The 18,977-nt window shown below is 38.9% G+C and overlaps 1 protein-coding gene across 8 annotated transcripts in view; it reads right to left on the bottom strand.

Moving 5' to 3' along the window:
* The window catches only part of clcn2a (chloride channel, voltage-sensitive 2a), a 45,350-nt gene that overhangs the window by 21,746 nt on the left and 4,627 nt on the right, over positions 1 to 18,977 (bottom strand). For all 8 annotated transcript variants that reach the window (XM_079875719.1, XM_079875716.1, XM_079875714.1 and 5 more), the window contains exon 2: positions 5,639 to 5,792. In XM_079875719.1, the coding sequence (XP_079731845.1) occupies positions 5,639 to 5,792 (154 nt within the window). The remainder of the gene's footprint in view (positions 1 to 5,638; positions 5,793 to 18,977) is intronic.

The following is an 18,977-nucleotide window of genomic DNA, read 5'->3' as shown; positions in this document are numbered from 1 at the left end:
CTAAGCATATTCAGAAATACTACAGAAATTAAAGTAATCAAATGTAAAATAACAACTGGATAGTCTTCATTGTAAAAATAAATACAGATTAATGCTTACAATTTGTTACCAAAGTAATTCAGTCAAGAGCAGAGAGTGATTTTCTTTGTCTTTTCTTCTTGTATTAAAGGGTTAGTTCACCCAAAAATGAAATTTCTGTCATTAATTACTCACCCTCATGTCGTTCCAAACCCGTAAGACCTTTGTTCATCTTCGAAAACACAAATGAAGATATTATAATTATCTTCCAAACAAACAAAAATAACAGCTTTATTCAACAATTTCTTCATACGGGTTTGGAACGACATGAGGGTGAGTAATTGACAGAAATTTCATTTTTGGGTGAACTAACCCTTTAAAATGACAGACAGCAGCAGGAATATTAGGCTGCTGTCACTTTAAGTGTTTATATGCATGGATCCAATATACTGCTACACAACTTGTGTTATCTTTCTTAAATAATTAGGTTCTAAAACTGACTTTATTTACCTGAATACTCACCAAGGCGGGCATTTTGACATAATTTAGTGTGTATTTGACAGTTTAAGCCACTCATTTTGGTACTTGCGATTCACAAGCTGCTTAAGGACTGAGAGGTCGCTTGTGCGCACCACTTATATAGATCAGTGGTGCACACGCTTTTGGTGTAAGTGCAAAACCTGTGGGAATTAGTAAAATGATGCGCAATACAAGCACTATTTAATCAAAGCAAATGAGACGAGAGAGGTGGGTGTGTGTCACTTTGAGCGAGAACGCACAGCTGACATTATTGCCTGTGCCGCTGGCAACAAAACGGACCAGCTCGGAATCTGAAAGACGTGAGACTGACCAGCCAGTTACCGGTGTTGTGCCGAATTTCGACTCCCTGCCAAATTATTACCCCCCTTGTTGAAGTCAGTACCTGATTGCCTAATCCTACCCCCACCCCTAATCCTAACCCCTCCCCCACAACTAATCCTAAACCTACCAATACTAGGGGGGTAATAATTTGGCGGGCTCAGTATTCGGCACAACACCGTTCCGGGCCGATAATGCTGGCCGGTCGATCGGTGCATCTCTATAATGCTTATTAGAGTATCATGTGGTTAGCTTAGCAACAAGCTAACAGCAAACTCTTATGGAGTAGGAAGTCAAGTTCAATGCAGAGAGCCAGCGCTACATATGCAGAGCATTTCAGATCAGTCACTTATGAGGTTTCATGATGGTTGGTATGATGCAGCTTTAGAAAACCGCAGCCTATGCAGGCAGAATGTGCGTGGCAGCTCGTTAGGTTTTGGAACGGTACTAGATGGAGGAATAAAACAGAAATGAGACAGAGACACACACAGAGAGAGAGAGAGAGAGAGAGAGAGAGAGAGAGAGAGAGAGAGACATATGATGCCAGCTCTGTAGACCGGTGTGTAGGTAGTGAGCTGACAAGCCTCCAAACCCCTCAAACTCAGTCAAGGAGGATCAGAAGACCTCCGCTGCACGCTGTGCTGATAGATTTCTCATGCTTTTCACACTCAACAGGGAGGCGGGAAGGATGATATAGAGACAGATGCTGTGTGTCTTTGGAGATTACACAAGGCCAAAAGAGCAGTCTATTTATATGACAAGAAACCAATGAGATACCTCATTAGCACTAAAAACATTGGACTGTGAGACACTGTTGCCTATTTAATGAGGATTGCCTATTCCAACTTCTTTTAATAGTTTATCACAGAATTTCTATGAACGGCCACTGCTTTTGTTCAAAGCTCGCTTTTTTCCAGCCAATAATCTTATCGTACCATTAAATGGAAAAATAAATTGTCACTGGGCGAATATATTTTTCCCCTAAACTCAAATGTAACGGTCCATTTAAGACATCCTTTGGTGAACAGTGATGTATTTCTAGATACAGATGCACAGGCACACACAAAGACAGTGACTCATTACAGATACACTGCACGTCTATGTGTCTCATCTATCACCCCTAAACAGCGCAGACTGATTATGCTCCCTGCTGGTGAATGGCGAGCACTGCATTGAGGTGCAGAGGGAATTGAACAGGCTGATAAATGCTGCAAGTTGTAGTTTACAGGCTAGACAACAGCTAACGTTCAGTGTCAATGCTTGAAAAATGATTGGGGGAAATATCTCTGCCATAAATGTGAAGACCATCAAGAAGCTTTTAAGATTCAGGTGATGGCCGATAAACAACGGCAGCTACACAAACCAGTGACAATTAATCACCAGTAGACGGCAATCTAGAAAGCAGGAGGTAAACCACCACATCTGCAGGCATCAAACATGACCATATCCTGTCTCACTGAACTGCTTCAAATACATGAGCAGAGCCAGATGGACCTTTCACATTATATTTTCACTTTTTTTTCATACTGATGGGAAAAAAATGTGGAATCGATTTAAATATGGATCTGAATATGATCAAATCTATGCTTTTTTTAGGTAGGTGCTGATCTAGTCTTGCGTAGCCAGATCTTCAGACTGACAGCAGAAGGTCTGGACATCGCAACTTTCAATCACAGTTCAACCAATCACAGTTCGTTTTGTTCTGCGTCATGTTTAGGAGCGTGAAAATGTAAAGTCGATGCCCCTACGATGACAGACCGGCATGCATCTAATAAATTATTCATTCAAGAACGTTGTGCAACTTTACTGCAACAATGGAACCATTAAAAAATGGCGAGACACAGGTCTCCTGGTCATCCTGTAGAATTCAGCCAATCAGATGACGACTTCGAAACTCCTAAAGTGTTTCCAGTTAAGTGTGCCATATGCATCAGACGTTCAGCCAACGGTCCGTGGGTGTGACGTCTAAGGCTGAGACTAGTGCTGATCTAGCTATACTGTTCACTAGGAAAAACTGATGAAGCTGGTTGACCAGCATGTTAACTGGAAAGTAATTCTGGTTGACTGAGGAAGTCTTGTTGGTTAAGCTGGTATAAGGCTTGTTGGAACAGCAGCAGTTTGAATTGTGTTGCCAATCGTGGGTTCTGCCTCCCTAAACCCACACAAAAGGTTGGTGGATCTCAAGTATGTATTCCTTTTACATATAAAAGAAAAATTCAAATGCTGTTTCATTAACCACAAAAGTTAGATTAATCAGAGCACAAACAGAAGTCGTGTTTGTCGGAGGGGTGTAACCATAGCAACAGCTGCTCGATCGCTGTCTGTACTATATTGACAAAACATAACAATTTTTAACACAAAATTCAATAAAATTTTACAATTCTTACTGTTTTTATGGAATATTGCGTTTATTATAAATAATTTATCGGCGCATGTATTAAAAAAAAAAAGAGGAAATATTTTACACTCCAGTATTTTTTAACCTCTGATTTTGATGTTTAGCTTTCTGAGGACAGATTGCTGCAAAAATCTCTATCCTTATTATCCAGCGATCGCATAACGTTGTGTTCAATTGACATCTGGGCAAGTGCGGACATGCAGCTTGCAGCTTGGTTGAACACGGGTATGATTTCAACAGCTGCAGGCGCGAGATATAAAAATTATGGGGAAATATGAAATAATGGGGAAAAATGTAAATGTTGTATCAAATCAATAGGCTATCTTGTTTGCAATAGTGCTGATGTTCGGAAATAACAGCACTTTATTTTCTGTTATAAATATTAAAAACAAGAACTCATACAGGGAAATGTTTGCCATATATAGCTTTAAATTTGGGAGCATTTTTTTTGTTAATTTTGTTGGCATTTTTGCCCCAAGCCTCGATAATTTCTAAGCATGGTGTGTGCGTGGCGTGATGGCGGGGATCTTTTTCGAGCGCAAGCCCCTTCTGTTGCGAGGCCCGTTTCAAGTGAAATGGGTGAAACATAGAAAAGGTTGCTACTGCCCCTTCGCAACGAACTCCGAATAACCCCTCTCTTCTAGCAACCTGTCACTCACATGAGATCACAGCAATAGCAAACGACAACAATCCAGTCAATTCCTGATGGACAAAATCAAATCCTGGCCAACATTTTTTCTTCTCAATATTATTTTTATTAGTTTTTATAACAACAAAAGTTAACAAACATAAACAACCATATCCATATTCATCACCCCCACACACAGACAAGCAAGTCAGACAAACCAAAAATTTTTCTTGTTCGAGAAGCCGTTTCACTTAGATATACGCCACGAGATGGTCGCAACTTCCGTTTTAATGGTAACTTTAAAATGTGTTTAAGTTTCCATTTAGCAACTGCAGGTGCCAAAATTTGGTTTAGCACGACAAACTTCAACAAAGCCGGAAAACCAGAAATGTACTGTCAGAAGTTCCATAAAAATGCCGACCCATTAAAAATCATTGAGTAATTCTCACACTGACACCAGCATCCAAAGCACAACATAATGCTGTAACATATGATCAATGATGCTGGGATATGCTAGATCAGTGGTTCTCAATCGGGGGACTAGGGCCAACTAGGGCACCTGGAAAACTTCCAGAGGAGCCCCAATAAGTCTTAAAATGATTCAAATTTAGGCTACATTCACACTATCAGTTTTTTTGGAATGACAACCGCATTTACTTATAGGTGTGTGAGTCTCAAAATGTCCTGTTCACACAGCAACTTACAGTATTGTCTCGAATGCTGTATGTATGAACGTGCAATGGGAGTCAAGCCCGAATTCTCTTAACAGTAACCAAAGCGATCGTGACCAAAGTAATATCAAAGATATTAAACTGCTGCTTTTATGGCAGCATCCATAAAACTGAAAAGTCTCATCACTTTTGACACGACAAGAGTCTAATCGAGTTCATTCGTCAAATCTTCATCAACCGACTGCGGTGTTTATATCTGGGTGGAGAGCGGAGCATTTGAGTCGCGTGTAGAACACAAAACTGATGAGAACAGCTCCGGTGGAGAACAGTGATTGGATTTTGGAAAATGGAAATATTGGAAAATTTACAGGTAATAGAATGCGGTTGTCATTCCATAAATAACTGAGCTGTGTGTGAATGCAACTTCATTAAGGACTCAAGTACAGGCCTGACAACCGTATTCTGCTGCTGTGTGAAAGTGGCCTTAATCATAATACCATAATCATAATTAAAATGCTAAAAACACTAAAAAATGAAGATGTAAAACATAAAACTGCCATCATACTTTTGGGTTACAGAAGTACTAGAGGTATATATCAGCTTAGATAGGAGAGCCTCTGAATATTGGCCTTGGAGTCAAGAAGGTTGAGAACCACTGTGTTATAAGGAGAGGAAAATATGGCTGTTCCAATTCTGCAGGAAAAATGTGAATCTTCATGCAAAGTTCTTCTGCCGCTGATCCCGATCCCATGAGGGCCTGAACAAGAGTGTAGATGCATCACAGCAGCCAGAGTAAAGCTCTGATCTTCAGTCCATTCCCTCAAATTTATCTCCGGCAATGGCCTCACCTAATCCCCAATTCCAGCACATTCTAACTAACTCTTTCGCCTGCTGCCCTTTGTGACCCTTCTCCTCTTTCAATCCCTGCTGCCCTTCATCATTGTGAATTTGCTGGCTCTGCTTTCCTAGCTTTGCTCTGTAGCCACCACTGCAAATAGCAAGCTATGACGTTAGCAGAAAAGCCAGCGAGCCGTTGGCACACACGTATGTATACAACACACCCACCTTGACACTTGGCACATGGATTCTTCTCATACTCCAGCAGTTCTGGAGCCTGGCCGCGCACACTGGTGGTCCTTCGCAGCGCTCCATCCTCACGCAGACGAGCTGCCTCTTCTTTGGCATAGGCCCCCAACTCCTGTGTATAGCGTCCATACATCTGAAAGTGAGACAGGAGTGAATGAAGATGTTACCTGGGAAGGAAATGAAGGGAAACCAAGCCGAGAAGTGCTTCACTGAAATAATGTCAGACTTAACAGGCTGTTCAAAAACCCTTTAAATAAATTGAGGTAGTCTGTCAGTTTCCTGTCCCTGAGCACCATCCCTGAAACATCCCTGCTTCAATGAAATGGTGCTATTTGTGAGATTTAAACTTAAGCATCCACATTTGGCCTAATTGGGCCATAGAAACATCCTTGTGACTGTTGATTCACTTCATATTCCTTTAGGGGAAAAGTCCACCTGACTTACAAGACTACAAGAGTTATGAATTGTTCATGTTGTTGTTGTCTCATGCACATGTTCTTCAATCTTTCATGGAGGGCTATAACTCTTCTATAGTTACTGTGAGCATTTAGTGGTTTCCTTAACAGATTCACAGCTGTTACACATTAAAAAAAATACAGTTTACTTTTCTTCAAGGTATGTTCAATGCTTTGGAAATGTCCTACGTACTTGCTATTTTACTTGCCCCGACTGCTATTTTATACGGACCTAGGCGCAGTTCTGCTTTGAAAGTACCGTGCCCTGATGCCGATATGCTTTCTTTAGTGTTTGGGAACGATATGTTCCCAAACACACCCAGGTGCGTTTTATTTTGATTCACGTACCTCATACCTCAGATGCAGACACACAGATTCCAGTTAAGTTAATGTGCAATTTCTGGCTTGTTGCACTGGTTAGATTAATGATAATTACCCGTTAAAGGCAAGGCACTAAAAGCTTATTTATTCAAATATCAAATCAGAAATTAGACTAAAAGTTAGCACATTCCAGACACATTTTGTTGTGACTTTTTCTGCATTTTACATTTTGTCATGCAAGTAGGATTTTTTTTAAAGACACTAACAGTCTCATTTCAAAGGCTGCGTCCTCCAGAGGTTTCATTTGTCAGCCACATTCATTATTGAGGCTGCTTCATTTCAGAAAAGTAACCATTATATTCCAAAGTAATGGTTAATTTACATTACTTGTGGAACTGGATATATTGAAGAACAAACAAGTTGTGTTAGTGGGTCATTGAATCGTTTACTTAACCACTTAGTTCAAAAACACTGATTCGTTTAGGAATGAAACACCACTACTGTGTGTTGCTCGTATATGCTCAACGGTTATTTCGGCACGTGTGACATTCCTAATTATAGACATACTAATAGTCAATAATGTTATTTGCAGTGCTTCAGGGATGAGAAATTAATTCCCTAATGTAAGACAAAAGGTGCATTTAGTGTTTGGGGCTTTTATTTGCAATGTCCTGAATTTTTTTTTTTTTTTTTTTTTTTTTTTGCTTGACAATTTGATTGGAATGTTTATAATTTTGACAGATTTCAGCAAGCTCACTCTCCTTATTTTTGAGTTACATGATTTTCTGTTAATTTAAGTATAATATAAATCTAAATATTTGTGCTTACAAATAAAAAAAGATTGAGTTCAATGGTGTAATAAAAATGTGAAAAAAGTCAAATGCATGTAAATATCTCTTATACAAACTAACTGCTACACTGTGTCTGTAATTTTTAAGTAGAAAAAGAAGAATAGATGAAATATAAGCTTTTTCTAAGCAGCTGAATAGGATGTGTATTTCTAATCTCCTGGGGCTTTACACATTAAAGCTAACAGTGTCAGAAACAGTGCTGGTTGGCTGTTTCACAGAGATATAGGAACAATACACCATCAGAATTTAAACTACTTTCACATTTTGCTGCATTGAGCTGTGATATGTGGTAATGTCAAACTGTGACAATTCGCCTGAGCAAATCAAATACTTTAAAACAGTATGGTTTGTTCTGTGAATGACTTTAATTTCTTTTTACCGAAATCTATACTTTAATCCTCGGACTGCCCAGCACAATTTTTCTCAGGTGATATCGAGGAGAATGTGATTTAAATGGGAAGTGAAACTGTTCTTCGCCTCTAAACACAAATTATTGCTTGTTATTTGATAAAGATGATGTTTGTTGTTTTGTGTTGCTTCTCCAAAATCCACAATCTATCAGTCTGGATAATAGCTTTAAAGTTATAAGTTCTGTTCAATATACAGGGCTTTCAGGGACACCATGGGAGACATATTGAGGGCATTGCAAAAATATTCAGATACTAATTTACAAAAGGGTTGTTACTGATCTACAGAAGTACCTGTAATTTAAGTTTTTAGCCATAGATCATTGCATTATGATTTCTGTCTGAGATTCTACGTATATAAATAACAAGGAACATGAATTATAACAGATGAAGATCACACACAGGTTGTTCTTGAAAAACTAAAACTGCCAATGACGAGTGAATTTTTACCATCTGTAAAATATTTTAAAATTGTTAGAATTGTTTGATTTGAATCACTATGGTTTGAATAACGCATATCACACATCAGTGATGTTCAGAGACTTGATTTTTTATTAACCGTTTTATTTACTTGCCAAACCCAATTTTAGCTTGCATTGGGTTCATCTTGGACCCTGACTAGAGATCTAATTAAAGTGTAAATCAATTTTCACCAGAAATTGGGGAGTCTGTCCTTTCAGCCAAACCACTGCAAACTTACAATAATGCTTTCAACAATTTTGTATCCTTCAGCTGAATTCATATTGTATCATCCTGACATGATTTTGTCCTCCGATATTGTGTGGGTGACGTAAGGGGGTATTTTGAGCCCTTCCCACCCATTGTCCTCTGCCTTTCCCAATTCCTTTCTTCTCCCATCCCTCGTTCTTACAGTCAGCTGCTCCCACACAGGCACATGCCCACGGTGCTAAAGATGGAGAGACGGGAATATTGGCAGGTCCGTTGTGTAGCGCCACAATCCCTCTCTCCCACTCCATCCTCCTGTTTCTCCCTCTCTCTCTGTTCTATAAACACACGGCACTCTGATCTGAGGAGCTCTGCCGCCAGCGGCACATTGAGATGAGCATCACGATTCCAGCAGACTCTCTCTTCGCTCGCATGAGCAGGTGCAGCTCATAGAGAGAAAGCAAAGCAGCCCATGCACAGATTGATCCATACCCTCCTCTTCCTCCTCTGCTCCGTCTGCCTCGTTTCACACAACCTTTGCACCCCTTTGTCACTCATTCTAAACATCTACCCACCTGAAGCCGTCGCCTAATCGCACCAAGTCATCGTCTTCATCAGCTTGGCACCCGTCCATCCTGGACAGCTTGATATATTAGTCTGGCCCAATTAAACTCTCCCACCATTTCCAAACAGTGACATTTAACCTTAGCAACACAAGCTGTCACATTCAATGACCTGCTGCGACCAATCAAATGGCACGTCCGAAGTGCGACGCTCCTATCACAGGTGAGCTCCTGACCTCTCCTAGAAAATAGGAAAAGGGTTTAGGCGACAAGCTGTGAAAAACAAGGTTTACCCAACAGATGCTGCCTCATCACATCATGCTCAACCCCGTCAACACTTCAGAGCACACTTACTCGATACAATAAGCCTTTAAAGTGTTTCCCTTCAGTATCCTAGCAGTCAAACAGACCTGCGGCATTATGACCAGGAAGGGCTCTGCAGAAGTTACTGGGCAAACGGGGCACGTTTTTTTTCTATTCTTTCACACAACTGGTACAAGAAGTCAGGTCTGACAGTGCTGCTTTCACATGCAAAATCCCCAGTTCAGTAACTGTTGTAAGACGTGAAGCTCTTGTGTACAAACACCAGTGTGATTAGAAGAACATTCTGTGCATCACGTGATGAACTGCTAAATTCAAATCTGCTTTCCCGCTTTGACTGAAGCTGAGCCAGAGACACTGAGCGTTTCTCATATATCACGACTGTGTAGTGTTTATCACACAATATTTATTTTAGATTTCAGACATTTAAATACACAGAAGTACTAGCATAACAACATTTATAGTTTGTAAAATACACACTAATGTCGATGGAAGTGGCAATAATCATTTCAAACATAATTTGACAACATGTTTTTATGTGCACTGTGTTGATGACAAAAAATGACGCCACAGGGTCTGTTGGTGAGCCAGAGTAGAACTAGTGTACAGGAAGTATACTTTCGGCTTGATAATTAATGATATTTATAAAATAAAAATAAAAAATTGGCTTTAAAAATATTTTTCAAACTTTAAAAAAATATATATAAAATATGCTATATACTTGATGGTTACAGCACAATGCATAGGTCCTATTATGCTTTTTTACATTTTCTACTTTAATTAGTGTATAATGTTGCTGTTTGATCATGAAAAAGGTCTGCAATGTTACAAAGCACAAAGTCCATTCCAAAGGGACTTATTCTCTTTATCAGTAAGCACTAAATACATTTTTAATTTAAATAATTTTAAATAAATAAGTCATACACAAAAAAGAGGGTGAGGCCTGGTTGAGATGTGTTAGTAGTGTGTTAAAACTCACGATTATAAGGGACCTGACATTTCCAAAACACGCTTGAAGTCGTTGACCAATCACAAAACACTGGTCCAGCCAACCAATCAGAGCACAATGCATTTTTCAGAAGAAGGGGCTTCATAGAGACTGAAACTAAATAGTGTTACTGACAGACTAGGAAGAGGGGTGCTGCAATAGTGTTAAATATGTGAAAAATAAGGTGTTTTTTGAACATTCAAGCATGAAAACCTTTAGTAGACCCAAAAAGGTCATAATAGTGCCCTTTAATAACATAATTTATTTTCTTGAAAATGGTATAAATGTGTTTTTAATACCATATGAAACCTACATGAATACAAAAAGTGAGTTTCTAACGTATTTTAATTTGTCCTCTTTATCAAGTACACTCTTATATGTCATTGACCTGTAGGCCTACATTTATTGGTACACAGCTAGCAAGTATGCTAATCAAATAGACTCACAGGCACACAAGCTCAAGGAATATTTCAGTGGATATGAGTGGCCTCTGGCAAAGATCTCTCTGAAGGGTTTTGGAGTGTAAATGGAACCTTTTACCAGTTCTGCCTCAGAGCCTTTCGCCAGCCGTCTAAGAGCATCAAGTGCCCTGTCCTGTGTCGCTAAGGCAGGTGCACCACTCCACTACAGGCTGAGTGGGATGTAATAGCCACCGCAATTAAATATTGCTGTATACTGTGAAATATTTGCTGTCCATTTTGATTGCTGCTTGTCAGACTGTGCAATATGACCCCAAGAGATCTTCCACGATGTCCACAGTAGACTGTGCGATCTTTTTTTATGTCAACTGTACAATGTGCATCTTAGCTTAGACTTTGGTCATGATTGACAGGCATGACTGGGCGTTTTACAGTCCCTATCACATTCTGACATCCTTATTGACATGCAAAATTGAAATGGGCTGCTCAAGCCAAAGCAAGATCTTTTTTCTTTCAAGTGTCTGGAGTCTGTGGCTAGGCTAAATATGATGGTGTTTTCAAAGCAGACACAAGATAATTTTGATAGAAGATAACTTGAAGGCAAAAATATATTTGTGTTAACCCTTTCATGTAAATAAATATTTTCAACCAAACATCTCTATTCTTCTCTCTGTCTCTTTAAGTATATAGTGGTACACACACACGCGCGCAGATAACGCCATCAATTGCTATACTCCAATTGGTTCGTTACTAGATGGGTGTCATAAAGGAAGTCAAACCAGAGAAATGTGGCCCACATATTTTGACATTACCAGAACTCATCCAGAGAAGATTAATCGCAAAGGCTATGACTGAGCATGTCACATTAAAGGGATAGTTTTAGGGATAGATGCGCTTTGATAGCCTGGTAATACCAAACTCTGCTACTTCGCTTTGCTTCGTAGACAGAGTCTGGCATGGCATAATTGAAAAGCGTTTTCTTTCTCGCGGGGGCGCTTGTCTAAAGTTTAAAATCATTGGTTACCCGTAAGCCAATCACATAACATTTGGTTATGGCATGTGTTATGCGCATGCTCAGCCACATCTAACTTCCACTGTAAACACATGTATGCGAAAACAAAACCATCGAGCGAAATACCGGAGTGAACATGGCTGTGAACGACTTTTGCAGATTATGTGAAGTAAATCTACGCATCCACGGTACAATCAGTGTCTACGTCACGGCTCTCAGCCCGCCCTCTGTTCGTTGATTGGCCGGCTGTTTTCTGGCCAGAGGAAAACGGAAAGCTATTACGCTGTCTCAGACTGAGTACAGAAGCGAAATGAAATTGAGCGGAAGTAAGAAGTCTGACGTAGTCAGGCTAGCGCTTTGATGGACTTCCAAAAAAATATACCCATTGACTCCCATTATAAAGCTTGGAAGAGCCAGGACATTTTTTAATATAACTCCGATTGTATTCGTCTGAAAGAAGAATGTCATATACACATAGGATGGCTTGAGGGTGAGTAAATCATAGGTTAATTTTCATTTTTGGGTGAACTATCCCTTTAAGACTGCAAAAAAAAAAAAAACATAGAAATCCTAGAAAGTGTCTTCAGCTTAGCTAAATGTACAATGAACATGGGAAACCAATAACAAGCACATAAAGAATTAAAAGCATGCATACACTGTAAAAATCTTTTTCTTAAAAATGTAATTTATTCCTATGATGGGAAAGCTGAATTTCCAGTCTTCAGTGTCACATGATCCTTCAGAAATCATTCTAATATCCTGATTTGGTGCTGCTCAAGAAACATTTCTTATTATTATCCATGCAGTGGCGGAGCCAGGACAGGATTTTCATAGGGGTGGCAGGCAAGGGCCAGCAACCAGTCTAGGGTGGCACAGAAATCTTAATTATTTTATCATAAAAAATAATTTGACTATAATGTATTGGACTGTTTTAGTGCCTACACAACTGAATAAAGTTAATTTGTACTTAATTGTAATTGAGATAGTGAATTAGGAATCATGGAATACTGAGTGAATTTTATATATTTTTTTAATATTACCCACCACCTCATATTAAAATTAATTAAATAGTAATAAGGGCACACACTATAGCTAAAGTTCAACTTGCTCAGTTAGCTTGGTTCTGGTTCTCAAAATCTCCAATAGCTTGTTTTACATTGTTGCATCTTCATGGATGAGATAACATGCAGATAAATACTGTAGTCCAAAGATTATTCAACCTTCAATGCGTTTTATATAATCAATGAACTCTAAATATATGTTTAACTTTCAATATTAGTTGTCAAAATAAATAATTGCAACAGTTCTATCATACCTAAATTCAAAAGGAAAACAAAAGTTATCTTTTGAATCGCCATGTGCAAGAATGTGAACAAGGCGGAAGTCAACAGCACATAATGTAAAATGTTATGTTTTTCTTAAAGCTACACTGTGTAACTTTTTTAGTTGATTCTTAGCAAAAAACACTTAGTTCTTTCAAAAATATATGTGCTCATTAATGTATATTTACTTCTTTCAAGTAATAAAGTATTCTCTTAAGTTTATAATCTACCATTGAAAGTACATACGGGTGAGGGGTTAGAATGCCGGTCGCCATGTTGCCCCTCCATCTTGAAACTACATTAGCCAAAGAGGGACATGCCTGTAAATTCAAGCTTCGCCTTTTGCGTTTTTCACTCAGTGACACAGAGACGAATGCGAGGGGGAGATTACTCGCGAGCTCGCGAGTGCCGGCAGATTTGAAAGATAGTGTGGTGTGTGTGTGTACTCACATTTGAAAGAGAGAATTAAAACGTCAACGCGACAGACAAATCAGCAAGACCATAGTCAATATTGGAGTAACTTTTCCCAGATGGAAAGAGCTCATGAGGAGAAAAGATTTTAAAACGGACGCCGAGGTTGCCTGCTTTCTTCTCGACAGGTAATTCAGCCTGTTGTAATTCATTTGTGTAAATTCGAAGTTTTATAGTTGCTTGTCTAACCATAGCATGGTTGTGCATAACGCCAGAACGACCTCTAGTATAACTTCATCCTCGCGTCAATGGTGAAAAAGTATTGTTTACCTTGTAACATAAATCTGTGCTGCGACGGATCACAGGTGATGAATAGTTTTAAAGGCGCAATTTTTTAAGCTATATAAAAAAAAGGACACTGTAAATTTTAGTTATTTTTAATTGCTTTTACTTTGTACACATTGTAACGTTAGCCTAATCTGATTATGCTGGGATAGCCGATTCCAAGGGTGACGTTTACCTCCTGACATCTGTCCTGTAGTTTTATTCATTTTAGACGTATTGTTTATTATTGTCATGGACGAAGTCGATAACTTGAAGCCATGTTAATCTTGGAATAATACGGCCACCGTAGGAGTTAAAACGCCCTCGGAATTGAGAGGAACAGAAACTAATATTCACTGGGTAGTCATATACAATTTCACCGCTAGATGGGGGTAAAAATCACACAGTGTAGCTTTAATGTGATGTTGCCAGAATGTAAAATTAGTTATTTTATGGATTTAAAAATTATCCATTTTTGTTTGTCCTTTACAAATTAACGCAAAATTAATGCCTATCTTCTAGTACAAATGCACAGTGCTCACATTTATTTGGATATTAAAACATTACATATCAGTTTGTGCCTTAAATTGTGATCTCACATAGCAGAATATTTTAATCCAGACACATGTGACGCATATATAACAAATACATGCATGCAGTTTTGACAGCTTAATCGCCTTTTTGATTCTTACATGAGTTAATTGACGACAGAACTAGGGCTACAGCACGCCGCATTTGCGCGTGATGTGCATACCGCAAGCACAGTACAACGGTTGTCAGCCGTATGACAGAAAAGTTAGTTAGTTTTACTGACATTTGGCCTGACAACATCTCATCTTACCGAAGATAGCCAACTGAATGAGGACAACGCCCTTTTCTCAGCATCTGACAGAAGTGTCACAAGCTTTCACACACATTTTCTAAAATAAAAGTAGCATCAGAAAAAAAGAGAATTATGTTTGTTGTTGACTGCACACTACTCGACTTACTCAAAACGGTCTTGCAAACCACCAGTTGAGAAAGATTGAATCTATATTTACTATGTGCATACTGTCTGATGTTCTGCTGAAGCTCATTCGGCACTTGCATATTTCCGCACTCGTTTGACTTGCGCCTGGCGCTGAGGTGAAGTTGGAGTGTGCGTCTGAAAAGTCTCACGTTTTTTGTGGTCTTAAAGAGACGGTTTAGTGTTTTAATAAACGCAATTTTTGTAAATAAAAAAAGAGACAGAAACAGCAGTTGTGAGAGGGGTGGCCAAAGGGGTGGCCAAGCTTAGACAAAGCTCTGCCAGTGTATCCATGTTGAAAAAAATCTGTCTGCATAATATATTTCAGAATTCTTTGGAAAGTTCAAACAACAGCCTACCTGAAGCAACAATCTTTAGCAAAATTACAAATAATGTACTGTCACTTTTGATCAGTTTAATGTGTCCTTGCTGAAAGACTAAACATCTTACTGACCCCAAATTTTTGAAAGGTAGTGTATACGCCGCTCTAGTTTTATTTTGTGGTGAAAACAAGGCAGAAACTTCTCTCAAGATCATAAACAACATCTTACCTATTGGCTTTAAAATATATTTTTGCCGACATTCTTGATAGGATGATATCATGCCTTTTTGTGCAAATTCCTTCCCTTATCAACATCAAGATAAGTTTTAGATCCGCCATGTCAGACCTTCTTTAATTTATATAATGGAAAAAGTAAGGCAAAGGATGTATTGGATTAGCATTTAACAGATTCACGAAACCAACCTCTGTCAGCAACCATAACTTTTCCTGTTTCCCCAAAACATCCCTTGCAAGAAAAAAAAAAAGCATTAAGGCATTGATCCCATTAGACTAATGACTCCACCCAACCTGGTGTGGGACGGTTTGACATTGAGCCAGAATGAAGAATATTAAAGAAATGTGTAATATCTTTACTTGAGGTGTTCTATTAAATTATAGTGGTTCAGGGCCAAATGGTGTTTCAGATGCTTGGATGGCGAGCATGCGACTAAAAGCTGATGTGGGATTAAACTGCCTTCTTTAATCCATTTTGCAATCAAGTAGGTATGGCTGTCATTAGAGCTGGTGCCTTGCCTGCTTAAGGTTATTCATCGCTTCATTTGTAGAAAAAAATCATAAATGGGCTAGTCAAATCATCTTGGAGAGTGATGAATAGCATATCTCTTCAGCAAATCATTCATCTAAGAGCGTATGAACACTGCAGATCAATTTACATGCATGCATGACTAAACCGCAGGCAGTACCACTGGCTATTAAAGACATCCCGCCCCATACATCTCTCTCTTGCCATGGTTTGTGGGTAAAGTGTGAGGTCACTACCATCTTCCTGCTTTAGTACACTGTAAAGATCCTCTAGCGGTGCTAAAAGCATAATCACATGTCTGTGACTGCGAGCACCATGCTGGTTATGTGTGGTGAGGCTGATGTCACACTGTAGGACTTGTGTCCTCAGCACATCTACACTCTTTGATCTCATCGGTGGCCGAAATCCTCCTCCCCTGGTTGAGGAAACTGGCAAGCTATCTTGAAACACACCCTGAAAGGTCAAAACCATGGGTCACAACACCTTCTCTACTCAATCTGAGGCAGAGTTTTAAGAGACAGTTCACACAAAAATTAAAATCATCCTTTACTTGTCTTATATCCTTATCATACCAACTCATTTCATTCCATGAAACACAAAAGGAGATGTTAGGCAGAATTTTCAAGCTTAAACCCTTTGACGCGTACAATCACACCGGTGTGATTAGAATGTTCAGTGCATCATACAGACTATATAAATTGACAATGTGTTTTATTCATGTCAGATACACATTTTGTAGGTATTAGGGAACTATAAAACTTACTCTATTCTTCTCCCACTTCACAGGCCACCTAAATTCATGTATTTCAGGAGACATCCTAACAAGCAATTTTGCTTTAAAAGACGTCTAATAGCCGTCCAAACACAGCCCTGACGTCTAGGCTAAAACAAGGCAAAATTTGGGTTGTCAGTGAAAATTGAATAGACGTCAAACAATAGCCCATGAATAGATGCACAGACTATGCATAGAACATGTCAAAGAAATGAAAAAATGACATGCAACCAAATTCAAGGTTATTTTGGCTAGAAGTGGGTTACTCATAGCCGGACTATTTCGGGTCTATAGTTAACCTAGTCGGTGAAATGACAGCTATTGCTTGCTGGGATGGATGAATTGATGTGTTGTAAATCCGACAGATACGAATCTCTGAATTGCGGTGCAAACTAACATGGCGACGCCCTTTGCACATTATAGATCAGCTAACATAATAATTAAAAAGGCTTATAATAATAAGGTGATACGTTCTAAAACAACGTTTGCCTTAAAAAACTCTCTCGGGGGGCGGGGTTGGGGGGTGCAGCTAGAATATTATTTTTCAACTTACCTGTGAAAGGGTTCAAATTATTACATGGCTGTGGAATACTTGATTCTGATTGGTCAATCGCGCCATCCAGCAGTATGTTATTCCTCGATAACAACCACTGAAAACAGGTAACAGGCTCATATGGGTTACTTAAGTCAGCAGTTGCTAGGAGCGTTTTTTCTTCGTGGAAGTTTTGCGTTTGGTGAGATATTAAACTATAAAAACTCCATCAAATCAATATTTTGTGTACAGATTTTTAACTATGTCATCCAGTATCGTGGACTCGCTCTCTCATTTCATTCAAACACAACTGATGCCATTTTGTGACTATTGTTTTGTACATTGAATTATAAGATAACAAACAGGTACGATTTTAAAAGTTTCATCTCAAATCAGCATCTCTTATCCCCATAATTATTTATGCGGTGAAATGCTGTGTAATAAGTGGTCTGACTGTACCGTATCCCTTAAATGTCCGTCTAGTTTGAACTTGCTGCACTAACAACTGCTCAGTGGAAGCTTAAAGACATAATAAAATAATTTGACTCAGATCAATATTTCGTGTCTAATTATTTACTTATGTGGCAAGTAGCCATGTAATAAGCAAGATAATGTACATCCAGCCGGTTGTTATCTCAGAATAAAGCAGAGCAGCTGGATGTACATTATCCATAATATACTCCATGTGGCTTTTGCATTATACTCCATGTGTTCTGAAGCCATATGATAGCATATTCATATAGGAAATCATGATACATTTTTTCAGTAGGCTATTCTTTAATTAATTATTTTATTAAAATTTTATTAGCGTTTATTTGAAACTTTTGTAACATTATAAATGTCTTCACTACCGCTTTTCACCAATTTAATGCATCCTTGCAGAATAAAAGGATGTATTTAAAGTAAAATCTTACAGACTGCAAACTTTTGAATGTAAGTGTAACAAAACATATTTAACACATTTGTATGTGCCATTTTGTCATTTGGCAGTCACCAACCACTTTCTTTTTATGAAAAAAAAAAAAACAACATCTCAAGAAAAAAAATGGAATGACATGACGACGAGTAAATAATGACAAAATGCATTTGTCATTTTTGGGTGCACTATTCCTTTAACTGCCACTGCTCTTGTAGTCCTGACTAATGTCTTCTATGACTCAACCAGTTTCACCAGAACACTCAATCCCTATTTTACTCAACCAATCTTTCAGCAGTACTATCACTTTTCCATCCTCTCAGCCAAGTAAACAGTCACTCTTATGATTTTTAAATGGAAATAAGGTGCACCTGGTTTCTGCCACTGCTTGCCTCCAGACTGACACCTGTCTGTAATCTTTACTCAGCTCTTATTCAGCTCTCATCTCATATCAGCTCTGCTAGGGCTGCAGCATTTCAGCCAGAAATGCTGAACGGATTTTTGATGGATTGAATGCTGCCAATGATCAGAGAGGGTGATAGCAGAGACTCTCCACCAGTCCATGCAGAAGTGCCAGTGACACAGAGGAGTGATGTGTGCTAAAGCCAGGAAGAAAGTTTCCCCAGGCATGCTATTTTTGCTGAGAGCTTGGGGAAAGCACATTTGACCCTGGCTCTCGTGAGGAAGCAGAAATGTGAGCTGTATGGTTCATTCCCTTCTTCTATCTAAACAATACAGCAAAATCTTTCAAAGGTACTGCCAGTGCAGATGAGAAGGTTTTGAGAGAAATAGATTTTTTGCGCTGAGGGGAAGAAAATCACAAATAGTGTGGGTATGTGCAATCGAGAGCTGCAAGATACAAAAGGCCACTAAGAGCAGACTTACTGCACTTGTGATGCCCTTACCTGCAAGACCATTTCAAAAGCCTTTTGAGGAGTTAATATCGC

The sequence above is a fragment of the Squalius cephalus genome, assembly GCF_949319135.1.
Source record: "Squalius cephalus genome assembly, chromosome: 7".
In the NCBI taxonomy this organism is placed as follows: Eukaryota; Metazoa; Chordata; class Actinopteri; order Cypriniformes; family Leuciscidae; genus Squalius; species Squalius cephalus.
This window is presented reverse-complemented; position numbering and strand designations above follow the sequence as displayed.